Raw genomic sequence first — 17,329 nt, forward strand, 5'->3', positions numbered from 1 at the left:
CCCGATGCTGCAATCCAACCTGGAGACCAGGTCCCAACGCCTGGGACTCGGCCTGGGTCAGAGCCCAGAGCCAGGCCTGATGCCGGGTCCCGACAACTGGGCCTCAGCCCGAGCCTGGCCCTGGGCCCAATGCCGCCACCCGGCCCGGAGGCTTGGTCCTGAGGCCGGGACTTCAGCCCAGAGCCAGGCCTGATGCCAGGGCTTAGCCTGGAGGCCAGGTCCCAACGCCTGGGCCTCAGCACAGAGCCCAGGCCTTACAGCTCCTCGCACTCCATCCTCTTCTTCCTTTGGACGCTGTGTGCTGGGGTGGAGCCAGAGTTAATAAGCTCCGGTGCGTTCACCCCTGAACAGCGTCACAAGAAGACGACGACGACATGGTAGTTGCTGCAAGGCTTGGGCTCCAGGCCTGACCCTAGGCCGAGGCATCAGGCCTGCTTCCGGACTCTGGCTTAGACCGAGGCCCAGGCATTGGACCTGTCCTCCGGGCTGGTTTGTTGCATTGGGCCTGGGTCCGGGCCGGGGCCCTGGTGATGGGGATCCAGCTTCTGACTAGTCTGAGGCCCATGTATCGGGCCTGGTTCCGGGTTGTGGCCTTGGTGTCGGGACTCTGCCTCCGGGCTAGGCCGAAGCCTCGGCGTTGGGTAGGTCGAGACTACCTGCCGTGGCCTCCATCCTGGGCCTAGGTGTCAAAGCCTGGGACTCGGCTGCAGACTTGGCCTTGCATAGGCCGAGGTTGCGGCAACCTACCACGTCCTCAGCCTACACAAGGCCAAGGCTTCAACCTGGGCCTAGGCCTCACCGGCGAATCCCTACTGGACTGAGTAAGTGGGGGCCGGGCGGGATCCTGGCCCCGGCATTTTTCTGGGTGGGTGGGAGGACCCATTTGGTCCTTTTTTCTTTTTTAAATGTTTGATTTGTTTTTTTCTAATGAATGAAACAAATGAAACATTCCACAAACCGATATTCATGGGAAGAAGACCTGTTGAAAATGAGCCAAATCATTTTTTTCCCTGCACACCCCCTATCTCATACCCCCTTCGCCACCTACCCTGCCCCCGGCTCAATCTTTTGCACTCCTCTCTCCTGTGGATCTCTTGTAATTCCTCCACTCCTCTTGTGGCTCTCTCACCCCAAACTCCTTCCCTTCCTCTCCTAGTGGCACTCGCGCCCCATCTTCCTACTTCCCTCCAGCTCTTTCACACCATCTTCCCGCCAGTTCTCTTTCATACCCACACTATACCCCTGGCTCTTCTGCATCTTTTCCACTCTCTCACTCCTTGTACCTCACCTGGCCCTTTTTCATAAGACATACTAACAAAAAGAGAATAATTGATATCTATGGATTTTTTTTTTCAGTTTTATGAAGCATTCTTTAAATGCAACTATGCCCATGAGAAAGGTAAGTAATGTTAAAATGTAACTGGAGGAAGAAGAGGAAAATTGGTAGACAAAATAAATAACTTGTTAAAGAAGGAAGGGGAGAGACAAGAGGTACCATCTATAGCCAAGTCTTGCTCCACCCCATAAAACTTTGAAACACCCCCACCGTAGCACAAACAAACCTCAACTTGGGCCTCCCCTAATAATCCCTTCCCCGCCCCGGGCAGCAGAAGCCAAGCTTAATACTGCATCGGCTTTCTCTGCTGCGCAGGGCCATTCTCATCACTTGAGCTGTGAGGTCTATGGGGATCCATACAGCAAAGGAAGCTGACATAGTATTGAGTGCTATGCCTCTTGCTTGCCAAGATCATGAAATGCAACCCAAGCTGGGGTTTGTTTCTGCTGCAAGGGGAGGGGGGACTCCACCACAAACTGTATCTCTCCCACCCTCTATCTCTGCAGAACATATACTATATGCATTTGTCCATATGCCCACTGCCTGCTAGTCCCTGCCTGTGACGTCATGTATCCCAGATTAAAAAAAAACCTCACTTATATTATTAGTTTGTCTATTATGTGTAAAAAAAAAAAAAAAAAAAAAAAAAGATTGTAAAACAGCAGCACTTCCTAAAGTGAAAATCATGGAGGGCTGGTAAAATGTTTCTCGTCACGCTCAATAATAGATTATAAAATTAAAGAGAGGGATGCTCGAGAAAATACTTTTCTACTAAAAAGGTGATGGACACCTGAAACAGATTTGCAAGTGAGGTGAAAGGAGTCAAAACAATGACAGGATTCACACATGCATGGGACTGATGCAAAGGGACCTCAGTGGCAGGGCCCAGGAGGGAGAAGACCTCAAATCAATTAATCTGTGACAGTACAGTAGGCAAGAGCAAACAGGTAGGACCAAGTGGTCTGCATCTACCAACTTCATTTATGTTTTTACAGATGCACCTAACAGAAAGAGAATATTTATGGCAGAAATGACCAGGAAAAGAAAAAAAAAATCAGACAGAAACATTCAGAGGAAAGAAAACCAGAATTATGACGCCATGTCCTTGAGTTTTTCATGCTATGAAAATTCCTACCTTCTGTCAGTCTGAATCCTATATCCCTGCCCCTCCTTTCTTCCATAGAGTATATCTTTAGCTTGTTAAGCCTCTCTTTGTATGGCTTGCAGATGTACCATTAACACGTTATTTTGGCAGCTCTCTTTGAATGGACTACTTTATCCATGTCCTTTTGTACAAGTGTTTCTACAGAATTGTGCCAGCATTCAAAGGAGGGGATCTCACCAGAGCCCTAAAGCGAGGAAATATTACTTTTCTCTCTTTATGCACCCAAGCATTCTGTTAGCTTTAAAAATCGCTTTGCTACCTTGAGATAGCAGTCACCAAACTGAAAAGAGATCAGATGGTCATCAGTTCTTCCTTCCAAAATTGTATTTGCCCCTGAAATTTCTACATCTCAAATGTACGATTTTGCAACTTTTTGGATTAAAGCTCAGTTGCCAAACCCTTGACCATTCGTCCAATTTTTTAAAGTCATCGTCTACCTTGTCTAACTCTCAGCGTGTCTACTCTGTGGCTGATGTTCATATCATCTGCAAAAAGGCACTTTTTCCCCTTTCAGCCCTTCCACAATTTCACTTATAAAGACAAAATGACACAGATTGAGTCTACCACTGATCTTATAATTTCCCGCTAATCAATTTCAATTCACCAGAGTGGACCTCCACTGAGCATCATTCAATCCTTTTGCTTAACCAACATCTTAATCAGTTCATATACATTTTACAAATTCCCAGGCCAGCTAGCTTGCTCAGTTATCTATTTGAAAGAGTGACAAAGCCTTACTGAAATCAGAGACCACATCTACTGCATTCCCCTGATCTACTATGCTGGTCACCTCAAATAATTCAATCAAGTTTGTTTGGAAAAACCTTCCCCTTGTAAAACTGTTACCTAGACTGGTTTCAAAGTATTGCACTAATCCATTGGTGGTCAATTCCAGTCCTTTAAAAGAGTCAAACAGGTCTGGATTACAGGATATTCATTGTGGATATGCATGAAATAGACTTATCTACAATGGAGGTACTGCATGTAAATCTCTTTCATGCATATTAATTGCGGATATTCTGAAAACTAGGCCTTTTGCGATTCTTGAGGACTGGAGTTGGCCACCCTGTGCTAATCTATCTTTCAGTAGAGTTTCCATTATTTAGTCCACCACTATTACCAAACTAGCAGATCAGTAATTTTCTGCTTCTTCTTTACCACCACCTTTGTGGAGCAGTAGTACATCTGCTCTTTGCCAGTCTTTTGGCACCTGCCAGATTCCAGTGATAAGCTGAACAGAGTTGTGAGCTGCACAATCATTACATACTTAAATTCTTTCAGTATTCTGGGATATATACCCCCCTCTGTTCTCAACTGTGCAGTACCTTGAATACTGCATCCTCAAACTGCAATGTGTCCCTACACAATCCCTTATGTCCATCACACTTCCCTAGTATGAATACAGAGCAAAAGTATTTGCTTTTTTGGCTTTTTTTTTTTTTTTTAATCCTACGCTAAACTCATTCTTTCCTTTACTTCCTACTGTTCCCCCATCCATTTTGTTAAGCGTTGACAAACCAGGGTGTTGACTTGCAACTATATACCGATGACCTTCAGTTCTCTGTCCCAATTTTAGGAACTTTGAGGAATGGATCTACAATGTACCAACAATCAGGCCGATACAGTAAAGCGCGGCTGCAGTTACCCCGTTTCAAACCCGCTGTGTACTCACAATTTCGCCGCTTAAGTCTAACCCGCGATTTACTATCTGTTTTTACCGATCCTTACCGCTTCTTTAACTCGATGCGTATCCCTTTCCGCCCGCGGCATATATATGATATGTAAACGATCTGATTAGCTATTCCCTCCCATACAGTAAAGTGCGCCCCGACTATCGCCTTTTTAACCTGCTATCTTGCCGCGTCCTTAACCTACTAATTTACCGCCTACCCTGACCCTTGCGTTAGTGTGGTGAACTTAGCTGCCCAGTCCCAAACCAACCCAATCCACAGAAAAAAAAAATGCTTCTCGCACTTAGCCGCCCAGTCCTAAACCCAATCCACAGAAAAAAAATGCTTCTCGCACTTAGCCGCCCAGTCCCAAACCAAACCAACCCAATCCAAGCCCCAGCAGAGAGAGCCGAAATTTCACAGTCCCAAACCAACCCAATCCAAGCCCCAGCAGAGAGAGCCGAAATTTCACAGTCCCAAACCAACCCAATCCAAGCCCCAGCACAAATTAATGTTGCTAAATGTATTAAATTATATCAATTAAACAGGTGCCATCAAGTTATGGTAACAGTTATATAATAAATATTATTTGGTGAGTGTGATAAATCATGTCATTTCCTATCTGTATCAGTTTTAAATACAAGAATAAATTAATAATTGTATCTTATCCTTTGGTGGTGAACGAAAAATTAAAATAAAATACACACATATTGATTAGGGTGATGTGTGTGGGTGTTCTACTGTCCACATCCTACATTTCCCTGGGTTCTATTCTCCATTCTCTTTGTGATACGCTTGTTTAGAGCCATGTTTTTAAACTTTTTCTGAAGGTTTTGATGTCTCTTGGTAATCTGATCTCTAAAGGCATGGTGTTTCATAGTATGGGACCTGCTAAGGTTAGCACCCTTTCCCTTACTTGGGTTAATCTTGCTGTTTTGACTGAAGGAATTATTAGGAGTGCTTTGTTTGCTGATCTCAGGCTTCTGTGAGAGACGTGTTCACGAAGGGCTGTGTTCAGCCATACAGCTTTTTCATTATGTATTAATCTATGTATGGTGCATAGTGTTTTGTACTGTATTCTTTGCTCAATGGGTAACTAGTGTAGTTCGGCTAGGGTTTCGGTGATATGGTCTCTTACTTTTACCAGTCAGAATTCTTGCAGCAGTGTTTTGTAGTATCTGAAGTGGTCTTATCGTGGTGTATGGTAAACCTAGTAGTAGGGCATTACAATAAACAGTGCTCGCAAAAATTAAGGCTTGTAACACTGATCGAAAGTTGGTGGTTATTAGTAATGGTTTTAGTCTAAGAATCATGAGTTTGGCGTAACCTTCCTTTACTTTTAAAGATATGTTGTTTCATGCTTAGTTCCGTGTCAATTATCACTCCAAGGTTTCGCACTCTCTCTGCTACTTCTATTTTTTGGTTGTTTTTGAGTGTGATTGGGTTCTGAATGATCTCTATATTTTTTCGTTCTACGTGTAGGAATTCTGTTTTCTCTATATTAATAACTAATTCCATCTGGTTTAGCTGCTGTTTGATGATATCTAGATACATATTAGCTATGTTTAATGTTTTTTCAATTGTGTCGTCGATGGGTATTACTAATTGAATATCATCAGCGTATATGTAATGTGAGATGCCCAGACCAGCCAGCAGGTGACGTAACGGCAACAAGTATAATGTTGAATAGTGTGGCAGATAGGGCTGATCCCTGTGGAACTCCTGTTTGAAGGTTTATTTTTTCTGACATAATCTCTTTGATCTGTACTTGGAAATATCTGTTATTTAGGTATGATCTGAATCATTTGATTGTTTTGTTACTTAATCCTATTTCTTCTAATCTATTTAATATAATGTCATGGTTTACTGTATCAAAGGCCGCTGACAGGTCTAGCATCACTAAAATGTAGTGTTTACCGCTGTCGAAACCTCTCATGATGTTGTCTGTTAGGGCAAGCAGTAGTGTCTCTGGGCTGTAGTGTTTGCGAAAGCCATGTTGTGATGGGTACAGGATATGGTTGCTCTCTAAGTGTTCCACTAATTGATTTTGTACAGTTTTTTCTATTAATTTTGCAATTGGGGTAAATTTGATACTGGTCTGTAATTGCTCAGCATGAGCGGGTTGCTGGTTTTTTTCTTTAAAATTGGTTTTACGATTGCCCCTTTTAGTGTATCTGGCATGGTTCCTTCCTTTGAGGATAGATTAATGTTATGGGAAGTGGATTGGATAAAAGTTTTGATATGGGTATGTCTGGGGGGGGGAAAAAAAAAAGAAACAACAGCCCTCCTTTAAGGCTGAGAAAGAGAAAAGACAATGCATGAGGAAAACATGTTTACCAATGGGATCATCAGAGACTGTACTATTTACTCTTCTGGAAGCACAATAATTTCTGACGTGTTCAGTATCTTTGTGAAACACCTTCTCATCCATGTAATATAGGTTTGCTTGGCAAGATATTCCAGAAAATAAACAGGCCGATGCAATACCATGCTCAACACACGACTGGACGTCCAGATGCAAAATGAGGGCTAGCGCGTCCAAAATGCACATTCAATAGAATTGCATAGCTAATAACATGAATTTACATGTGATGAGCGCTAATGATTAGCATGCTCTCATGCTTGTGTTCAGTTTCAATGTAAACCGAGACGATATGCAATATCTTGTATGAATCCCGGTATATAAAAATGTTAAATAAATAAATAAATAAATGAGGCTAATAGCTATTTCCCCCAATGCAAAAAAAAAAAGAAAAAAGTGCGCCTGACACGCAAATTTTTACCCTCATAAATTAACACCTGCCCCCGAGCAGGCATTAATTTTTGAGAAGCCCAAAATGTGTAGAGAAAAGCAGAAAATATTTTTATGTACTTCCTCCAAATTAAAAAAAAAAAACAAAAAAAAAACTGCCACAATACTAAAGTGTGCCGGTTGTCATGTTAGGAAAAGGGACGCTCAATTAACCACCATCCATTTTCCCAACCCGTGGCTGTACACAGATTAGGAAGATGGACGCTCGTAAAATTGAGCCATCTGTTTTCCTAACTCGCTGACAGCCACCTCTCCTGGGCGCCCCTAGCTGCCAAGGAGGCAGCTAGGGGCGCACAATTTCCCCATGCGCTTCCTTTTTACTGTGGCAGCCCATTTGCATATCGCATTGGGTGCCAGTTAGAAGAGCGGGTGCTCAGTCATGAGCGCCCGTTTCCGCACGCAGATATTGCATCGGCCTGAAAGCTGCTAATGTGCTAGGAATTGGTTACCATGTGTCAGTCTCCATTATTTTGCCAGCCTATTCCTATGGATGGAGTCAGAGATCATGGGGGGGGGGGGGGGGGGAGAGGGTTTTTTCCTCCCTGTCCTTACAATACAAATGCAAAATAAAGTAATGGCAACTCAATCTGCCACCAAAAAGGTTCACTTCAACATCTGCAGGTCCATGTTAAAAAACACACACTATAAATTTGGAAGGGACAACCACCACTAATACTGGAAGTCCCATCCCATCACTTTATGTACCTGGTCGGGGGCGGGGTGGTTACATTCACACATGAGCCTTCCTGGGATTCAGATGAGCAGTCCTAGGATTCTACCAATGAACTACCTGATTTGGTTCAAAACGCCTATTGCAATTGTTGTTCCCAGGCTGTCTCCCCATCCAAGTACTAACCAGGCCTGATCCTGCTAAGCTTCTGAGATCAGATGAAATCGAACACACTCAAGGTGCTGGGGCCATAGTCTAAAACTGATCTGCAATAGGCAAGACCTGAACCTGCAAGAGGAAACTTCTATGGATTAGTCCATTAACTTGACCATGACTTACACACAGCTCTTCTTCTCATCACTCTTGTTCAAACTGTTTTTGTTTAGTTATAATCACATAAGACTAGAGCCAGAGTAATTTTTCTTTAGGAAGCAACATTTTAGTTGACTAATAAAATAATGTTGTGTTAAATTTGACCTGGCAGTTTCCTGTTGCTTCTTTTGGCTTCTATCACAACTGGAACTAGCCTCTGCCAAAACTTGAGGCCATGAACCTTCAATTGCAATTACTAAGGGGTTTTCTCCATTTTTATTTTATTCCCTCTCGTCTAACCCAGCTACCACAGCAATGATCCTTGGCCCAAACCCACCAGCTGCACCTTCCTCCAGAACCTGATGCACATCCCCCTGAATCTGGCCGGTATGTGTTGCCGTCAAGCGATGGCAGAGGCCCTCTCCTCCTCAGGGAGCTGTGAATGCTGCCTGTGCAGCAACCCCAGTCCTGACCATCCCAAGGACAAGATGTAGAGGTCTCAGGAATTAAATACGGGTTTCCAACAGGACAAAGCACGGCATTGCCACTGAGCCATTGGTCTGGCCCCACCGAAAATCATCATTACAGGTCTGTTGCTTTGCATTTTTATTCACTCTTTGGCCTGGTGTGCACAACGAAACTCAGCATTACACAGTACACCCCCATTGGCACAGGCTGGTCTCACGGACAACGTGAGATCCTTCTCCCCAATAAGATAAAGAACTGTGGACATGTACTCACTGAAAGGCAGGTTCTCCACAAGAAGATGGCAAGGGTGGCAGCTCCCACCAAAGCAGTGACAATAATGGGCTCCCAGGGCAATCCATGAAAATCAGGCCCAGGTCTCATATCCTCAGGCAATGAAGCCACCAGCTGAAATCAAATATACAAAACTATGACCAATTCTTACATAAGAAACAAACATAAAAATGCAATGCATGTTACAGGGAAACTGCATCCACAACTAGTTGCTCAATATTTCCAAGGAACACAAAGGACAAAAGGAAGTAGTACTTACCATTTGTAAATTATAATTTTCCAATGTTATTTACACAGTGACTTCAGCTACAATTACATAAGCTCTTGGGTGCAAACGTGTTTGAAAGAGAGCCACAAATGACCTTATATATACCTGTATCTGACTGTTTCATGTAATGTTTATACTTGGGCCTTAGATTGGCCACTGTTGGAAACAGGATGCTGGGCTTGATGGACCCTTGGTCTGACCCAGTATGGCATATCTTATGTATATTCATGAACCATTTGACATTGACCCTTCTATTTTACTTTCATGTTGGTGTTTAGATGGTGAAGAGGAAAGCTAAATTGCAAATTTATTCAGGCACAGCTCTTGTTGCAAGCAGACAAAGTTATTTTTGATCAGGCCTCTGAGATTCCCTGCCATCAGGAGCAGGGCTTGGGCTGTCAGACTATGTTGCGGGGACACTGGAAACAGACACTCATCTCTGGAGGTATGCTAATCCCTGCGCGTATGTCTCAGATTGCCATCTGTTGCTAAAGGGCAACTCTGCCTGCCGACTTCTTGGAGTAGTTGGCAAAGTCAGAGGATGGCCTAGAAAGGAGGTCAAAGCAGACACTAAGGCTCTGAAAGAAGGACTAGGTCATACTCTTAACAATCGTTTTCAATGGTTCCAAAACTTGTCAGTGTCCCGCTTAAGCTTAAAGAGGTTACCATCTATGATGCGTGGTCTCCAATTGTAAACTTGGAAGCTGCCATCTCATTCCAAATTAAAAAAAAAAAAGTCAAAACTTGTTAAGTCACATGAAAAATCCTCTGAAGATCAAGATAACGCTCTAACCCAGCAAGCTGACAGAATCCAGCAGCTTGAAGATAAAGATGCTGCAAGTGCTACTATGATAATGGGGAGTGCTATTCTCCAGAGCAGTGGTTCTCTATTGGGACAAACCTGGCAGATAATGCTTACAGGCATGACACACTAAACACTACATAACGGGGCTAAATGTAAACATATACTCTGCATCCACAGGAACCCGCACCCACCTGCCCTCCCTCCCCCCACCGGGTCCCCAAACAATGGATGCAGAGCAGAACTAGGATACTTCAAATACAACTCACTATATAAAAAAGATATTCTGATTCTATCTCAGTTAACAGAAAGACAAACTCCCTTACTACTAAGTGCAATGTAAAATACAAAACCTGAAGAAAAAAAAAAACAAAAACTCAGCACATGTGTAACAAAAACCTTCCCTACCACTGCAACACTAATTCCAAGAACTCAAAACAGCATTAGCCCTTCCTATGAAAAGGCAGCAGTGCAGCACCAATGCATGTCCTATTGAGAATGAGAAAATGCAACAAAGATTGATATAAATCCCTACTTACTAGTAAAATACCTCACCTCAGTCACACATACAGATCTGACCTTCACCAAATACAGAAAAAAAAAGACCACAAATTACAAATGTGGAGACAAAAACTGGAATGGAAACCTCAAAAAGCCACTCTGCATGCAGTGCAAACTGGAGAGCTAGAAATACATTTCCTACACTAAGCAAAGTACAAAGAGAGAAGAAATGCACATTCCCAAAACTGAAATATGGCTCTTGCACCCTATCACTCCCCTTCCATGCCTCCATCATCCTTCACTTTTCCCAATTACTCCCTTTCAATCATCTGCTCACACTCATATCCCTGCCCAGCATTCCTGACCCCCCACATCCTCTTCCCTGCTTGACTCTCCCTACCCCCTCCATCTCATCTCTCTCCCTGCCCAGCTACCCCAACCCCATGTTTCCCACCCCTTCCTGCTCAGCAGCCCCCACCCTTCCTCTGCGTTCCACCTTCATCTTCCCAGCATCCCCAACCTCCTTTCCCCCACCCTCCACAGAGTGAAGAGATCAGCGCAAGCATCACTCCCAGACTCAGCAGGGGAAGATAACGTTTGTGTCCCATGGGGGGGTGGGGGGGGGGGCCAGAAGAGCAGGAGCTGGTACTGTCCTGCTCTGATCTGGGTGAAGGAGGAAACAGCCTCCCACTGTGCCAGAGAGAAGAGAAGGAAGTGAGAGGAGCCTCCCATCAGGCCCAATGTAAGAGAAGTCAACCAGGCTAATAAGGAGGCAGCCATCTGCTAGCCCTGCTAGCCCTGCATCAGGCCCAATGTAAGAGAAGTCAACCAGGCTAATAAGGAGGCAGCCATCTGCTAGCCCTGCTAGCCCTGCAACACCACAGTGAAACACCTGTTGAGAACCACTGCTCCAGAGAATTTTAAGGAAAAAAAAAACTTCTAAATTGAAAAATCAAAGCTATAGATTTTCTGGTGCTAAGAATAAAGTATTTTCTATAGACTTATTTAAACAGAATCTTCAAGAGATTTTGCATCTATCCAATGATACTCCGCCGCCTTTGCTGAATGTATACTGTTTACCTGTGAATGGTACTAGAGCATCTAAGGTGATAGTCTGTCCAGTTTTTACTAGTCCTGACCCAGGGTTAAACTGAACTCAAGAAGTGGAAGAACCTGAGGACTATAGGAATGGAAAGGCCACATCAATGGTCACTTTCTATCTTGGAGCTGGACAGGAACTGGGTCAGGAAGCTTTTTCTACAGAAGCGGAACCACATATTCCCTGAACGTAAGAATTTACCCAGATGTGGCTCGCAGTACTCTGATTAAGAGGAGGAAGTTTCTTGGTTCAAGGCAGAATATTATTAAATTGGGAGCTGTATTTATACTGAAAATGTCTCTATAAATGCTTGCTGAAGATTATGGGGGTAACAAATGTTTTTTTACTTAAAAGCAAGTTGGAGAAAACAAACATTGTTAATATGCCTAGCAGGATCACACTTAAGAAGCTAAAAATATTATAAATGGATTTTCTATGCTTATTTGTATTTCTATGGACTGATTTTTTTTTTTTTTAAGGAGGTTTCTGATTTGGAAATTACTCAATTTCTCACTATGGTAGGCTTATACAGGAGGAGTATGGCTTAGTATATACTTGTTATATTAGTATTTGCTATTGTATTGTATAGCACTCTCTCATTTCAGAATATATTTTTCTTAAAGAAAGTCAGTATAGGGGGGACCTAAACAGAGAGCTGATTCTGCGAGATAATTTATGGCTCTCTTTAAAAAAAAACAACAGTTATTCTCAGAAACTCAAGGGACCTGCATGGTGCAGAATGCATAATTTCAAAAATGAAAGTGAAATTTTTGGTTAGTTCATAGACTGCATATGCTGGAAGGTTTTTTGTTTGTTTTTTTTTTTAATACCACACAAGACTTTTTGAAAACAGTTTTCGCTTCATAGAAAATAAGTGTGCAGCCTGTAGACATAATGATGCTCTGCTCATGCAGTCATGCGCCTATTCATCTAATTGAAAACAGTGGAAGACAAACCAGCCTGTGAGAATACCATATAATAATAGAATTATCAGTGGCTTGACAGTCGTAAGTACACCGGCGCAGGGCTGGCAATATATATTAATGTTCTCTAATTTCATGTTTTAGATCATCAGTTTTAATTCTAAATAGTAGAAGCAATCGTGGTAGCAAAGCATTTGCAAGTACTGGGAGGAAAAAAAGGAGAACACTATCAAATCACACTAGCTGTCACCTGATGAAGATTCAACGGACATTTGCCCTCCCCCTCTCCCCAACACAGCACTCTCCTCCCTCCTTCTACCCTCCCCCCCACACCGTGAAGATCTGAAGTAGAACACCAGTGTTTTATTGTGAAAAAGGTTTACACAATCAGAAAGAATAGTATCTGTTTCAAGATAGGATTTTAGAGCGATGAGGAGGAGGAGCTGGCTGTCCCGGTACATGTGCAGGAGGAAGGTCCTAGAAGTAAAAATGCAGGACTCCGGGCAGGAGACTGAAAGTCACCGCCTCCATGGCAGCATTCTCAGAAACGCTGTCAGTTCCACGCGCAAGGGCCAGCGAGGCACGATGAGCTCCGAATTCTCAATCCATGCATGAGACCACAGTTCAGAGAGGATGGCTTTAGATTCGTCAAAAGCTGGAGAAACTTTTTGGGGGGAAAGAGGGAACCTGTTCCGAAGGGACAGACTCCACCTACCAGAAAGGAACCCAGCAGCTTGTGCTAACAATTAAAAAGTTAATAGAGCAGCTTTTAAACTAGATCATAAGGGAAAGCAGAGAGCTGCGCAGGAGCGTACGACTCAGAGTGAGGATTCTTCAAAAGATAGTATTAAAAACAGGGAAGTTACAGCATCCTAGTAGAAAGGATGTGGTAAAAGCTGACGTAGCACAAATGGATTTAAATACAAAAGCAAACAAATATGATGATTCCAAATTACCCAAATCAACTGCTAACAAAAGCAGGCTGTGAACAAGAATAAAAAAAAGTATTATTTAAGCTCAAACAATTTAAAAAAAAAACCGAAAAATATAGAGCGAAAGCACTTGGAATACAACTCCTGATCATAAACCATAAGCAAAAAATAAAGCAATATCAGAATTGTAAAATCTAGATTACATAATAGTAACAAAGGACCCCAAATTCTAGAGACTTCAAATGCATGATTATATTCAGCAGCAGTCTGATATTTGCATGTAAGGCATACCAAATTCCAGCAGAAAGCAGCATTCAATAAAGTACAATCCCTTTGAAATCCTAGAACATTTTGACATGCACCAGACAACAGAATACTGGTCAGTTTTCCTAATAAAGAGAGGTCAGGGACCTGAACTGGGACCAGTGCTGCTTGACATATTCATTAAATGATAAGGAAAACTAAGCAATGACAAATGCGGACAAATATACAAATCACACGTATTCAGAGTAATTAAAACACAAGCAGACAGAGGAATTGCAAGACTAGGAAACTGGACATCTAAATAACAGATGAATTTAAAGTGGACAAATGCAAAGTGAAACACATAAGATAAAATAATCCCCCTCCCATAAGTAACACAGTGCTGGATCTCACATTAGGAGCTACCACTCAGGAAAAGGACCTTGGAATCAATATGAATAATATGTTCATATCCTCAGCTCAGTGTGGAGCAGAAGCCAAAAAAGCAAATAATATTAGGCATTGCTCAGAAAGGAAAAGAGAATAAAACAGATTGCAATGACAACTCCATACTGATCCATGGTGTGACCACACTGTGAATACCGTGTAAAGTTCTCGTTGCCCCATCTCAAAAAAATAAATTATATATATATATACACATACATACATACACACACACAGCAAAACTAGATAAAATACAGAGAAGGGCAACAAAAACGATAAATGATGGAACAGTTCCTTTATACATAAAGGCTAAAACAGGCAGATTTAGGAATTTGGCGCCCCAAGGCACTGTCGGTGCTGTCTCGCCCTGTCATTCCCCTCGTCCCTCCCCAAGGTTAGACAACAGGGGGAAGATGTAAGGCACAGTCGTTCCCCCCCCCCCCCCCCCCCCCCACCTAGTTTCCTGTGGCAGCTCAGGAGTAGATCCTGGGGAAAAATTTAACAATTCTGAAACAAACTGGCAAACATTTCCATCTTTTATATTACATTATGAAACTAAAGTAGTTTTACACTATATATTTATTAATATAATTGTGTGCCTACTGACAAATCCAGGCCTGAGGCTAGGGCTCTTTAGCATGGAGAAGAAATGATCGAAAGGAGGGATCAAAAAAAAAAAAAAAAAAAAGGTTCTATAAAATCACGAGTGGAACTGAACAAGTTAATAGGGAACAGTTAAAAATGTTTTCAGATCATACTAAGACTAGTGAACTCTCCATAAAATGAACTGGTAGCAGATTTAAAACAAATTCAAGAACCTATTTTTTCAGTCAATGCAAAATTAACCTGAGGGATTTGTTGCCAGATAATATGTTAAAGGCTAGTAGAATAAGCGAGTTTAAAAAAAAAAATAGATTTTTTGAACAAGATTCTGGAGGATAGATCCATGAATTATGAACCAGGTAGATTTGAGAAGCATTGTTATCTCTTACTTTTGGAAGTCAGCAACAAAGCATGAATCTTACCATTGGGGTTTACTGGGTACTTTTTTTTTTTTTAATTTATGAAACCACAGACAAACATACAAGAATAATCTTGACTCAGCAAGGAATATAGATTAAATATTACAACAACAAAAAAAAAAAAAAAAGAAAACAAAGCAAGGAAATGCAGAAATTAAGTCTGTCTTCCCTAAGTCCCTAAAACCCCTTCAGATGGCTCAGAACTCCGCAGCCAGGCTTCTTACCAATACCAAAAAAAGGGAACACATCACCCCTATTCTTCAGAATCTACATTGGCTCCCCATCAAATTCAGGATCCTTTTCAAAGTACTCACGATTATCCATAAAGCTATCCATAACCTCACCGCCCTCCACACTTCCACCCAACTAAAACCACATACCTCCTCTAGACCAATCAGGAGTGCCTGCAAAGACACCTTGTACGCTCCCCAAGCCAAAACATCACTTAGAAAACGCGCCTTATCAACAGCGGGACCACACCATTGGAATGCGTTACCCCCCCCCCCCCCCCCCCCCCCGATCTCAGACGAGAATCCTGTCCCTCTGTTTTCAAAAAGAGACTGAAAACATGGCTTTTTAGCCAAGCCTTTCAGGACACCTAATCTCCCTCACCTTTAACCTATCTCTCACAAGAGAGCACTCCAGGTGGACACCTCAGTCCACCTCTCAGTTCTTTTGTTGGCTCTAGCCATCTGTTTCCTAGATGATTTCAGAGTATTTTATTTTTTTGTCATGTCAATATGAGTTATTTGATTCTTAGGTTATGTTTAAATGAGTTTTTGACATGTTCCACTGTTAACTGGCACCTATGTTCCTTGTACCGCCCCTGAGCGAAGTTGAAGTTTCATTGTAAACCGATATGATTTGTATCTTTACAGGAATGTCGGTATAGAAAAATATATATATAAATAAATAAAGTCCACAAGAAAGGGATCCAAGTTCACAACCCCAGGAATTTACCATATAAACAATACAGCGTACATTCTTAGGTGACAATAGCACAGAGTGCAGGGAAAATATAAGTAAGGGTTCTAGCGCCTATTATTAGGGAGTCAAGGAAGATTAGGGAGATCATCATGAATATTCAGAACCACCTTATCACTCAAGAACAGAGAAGCTGAGAAGGTGAACAAAAAAAAAATAGTATGTATAAATGCTCTTTATACTTGGCAACATTTGCATGGAAATTTTAACACGAAAAAAGCCCCAATCTGAAGAACTCTGGGTCTAAGAAGCAAAAAAAGTGTTGCCTCTTCTTCTGCGTTTGTCTCGAGACATCCGGGAAAACCCGTCCATTCAAATTCAGGAAGGGGTCAAGAAGACACCTGAAAAATAACCTAGGAATCCAATCCCAATCTGGTTCCAATGCAAGAGACACAATCATTGTTGCGGGTACTGCTTGATCAACATCAGAAGTCTCCAAAATTCTGCAAATATCCAGCGGTTCCATTACTGTACTTGAGACCCAGAAACGACCTCGGGGGGTCCTTCTTAAAAGGGGGAGGGTAAATAAAGATTTTGACAATGGAGGTACCGCTTGATCCTGCACTTTAAAGATCTCAACTAGTTTTTTCTAAAACATCTTTTGCAGATACATGAGGCACTTTAGGAAAATTTATAAAAACGCAAATTTCTGCCTCACCCAGAATTTTCCAGTTTGTTATTCAAGGTCTGGTTTTCCCTTAATTAAAAATTCTTGAGTTGTTTTAACATAAGTAATATCTTGTTTAGTCCCATCAAGCTGCTGAATGATATCGTCACTTAAGACTTCCAAAGATTTTATCTTACTCTTGTTTTCCTTAGATTCAAGCAAGACAGAATTTACCTGCACAGATATTGAGGCATTGAGGCCCTCTAACGCCTCCCGAATTCAGTACAAAATACTCGCAGGTAGCCTCACCAGCATGAAGTGCTTAGTAACAGCCAAGACATCCAAAGCTGGTGTGGAAGAGGATAAACTGCTTCCCGACCACCCTGTGGCAGCGATTCAGCAATCTCCTCTAGCACGCGCTCCCTGAATGGGACTCGCCAGCGACAGCTTCATCAGCAGGACCCAGGAAAGCCGCAGGGTTCGCTGGAACTATCCTTTCAATCAGGGACAGGAGATGGTAGTTGAGCCCAGAGAGGGGACGGTGTCCTAATTCCTCAGTCCCGATCCCCAATGGCTCCTCTCCCAATTTAGATCCTGCTCTCACAACTTGAGCAGCCACAGAATCGACAGGCGGTAGCTCCAGGGTAGCTGCAGGGCAAACCCTCTCCTTAGCCCTATGTTTTTCAGCCAGAATGCGACATATTGGTAAGGAAAAAGGTAGGTGAATAGGAACAGGAGCTTACGCGACCTGTGCCACAATGGCCATCTTGGATCCCTGCT

General features: G+C 42.5%; 1 protein-coding gene across 5 annotated transcripts in view; it reads right to left on the reverse strand.

Annotated features, from left to right (window-relative positions):
* Positions 1–17,329, reverse strand: part of MIA3 (MIA SH3 domain ER export factor 3) — a 246,190-nt gene that overhangs the window by 142,918 nt on the left and 85,943 nt on the right. For all 5 annotated transcript variants that reach the window (XM_029593146.1, XM_029593144.1, XM_029593143.1 and 2 more), the window contains exon 7: positions 8,707–8,838. In XM_029593146.1, the coding sequence (XP_029449006.1) occupies positions 8,707–8,838 (132 nt within the window). The remainder of the gene's footprint in view (positions 1–8,706; positions 8,839–17,329) is intronic.

This window comes from Rhinatrema bivittatum, chromosome 3 (genome assembly GCF_901001135.1).
Source record: "Rhinatrema bivittatum chromosome 3, aRhiBiv1.1, whole genome shotgun sequence".
In the NCBI taxonomy this organism is placed as follows: Eukaryota; Metazoa; Chordata; class Amphibia; order Gymnophiona; family Rhinatrematidae; genus Rhinatrema; species Rhinatrema bivittatum.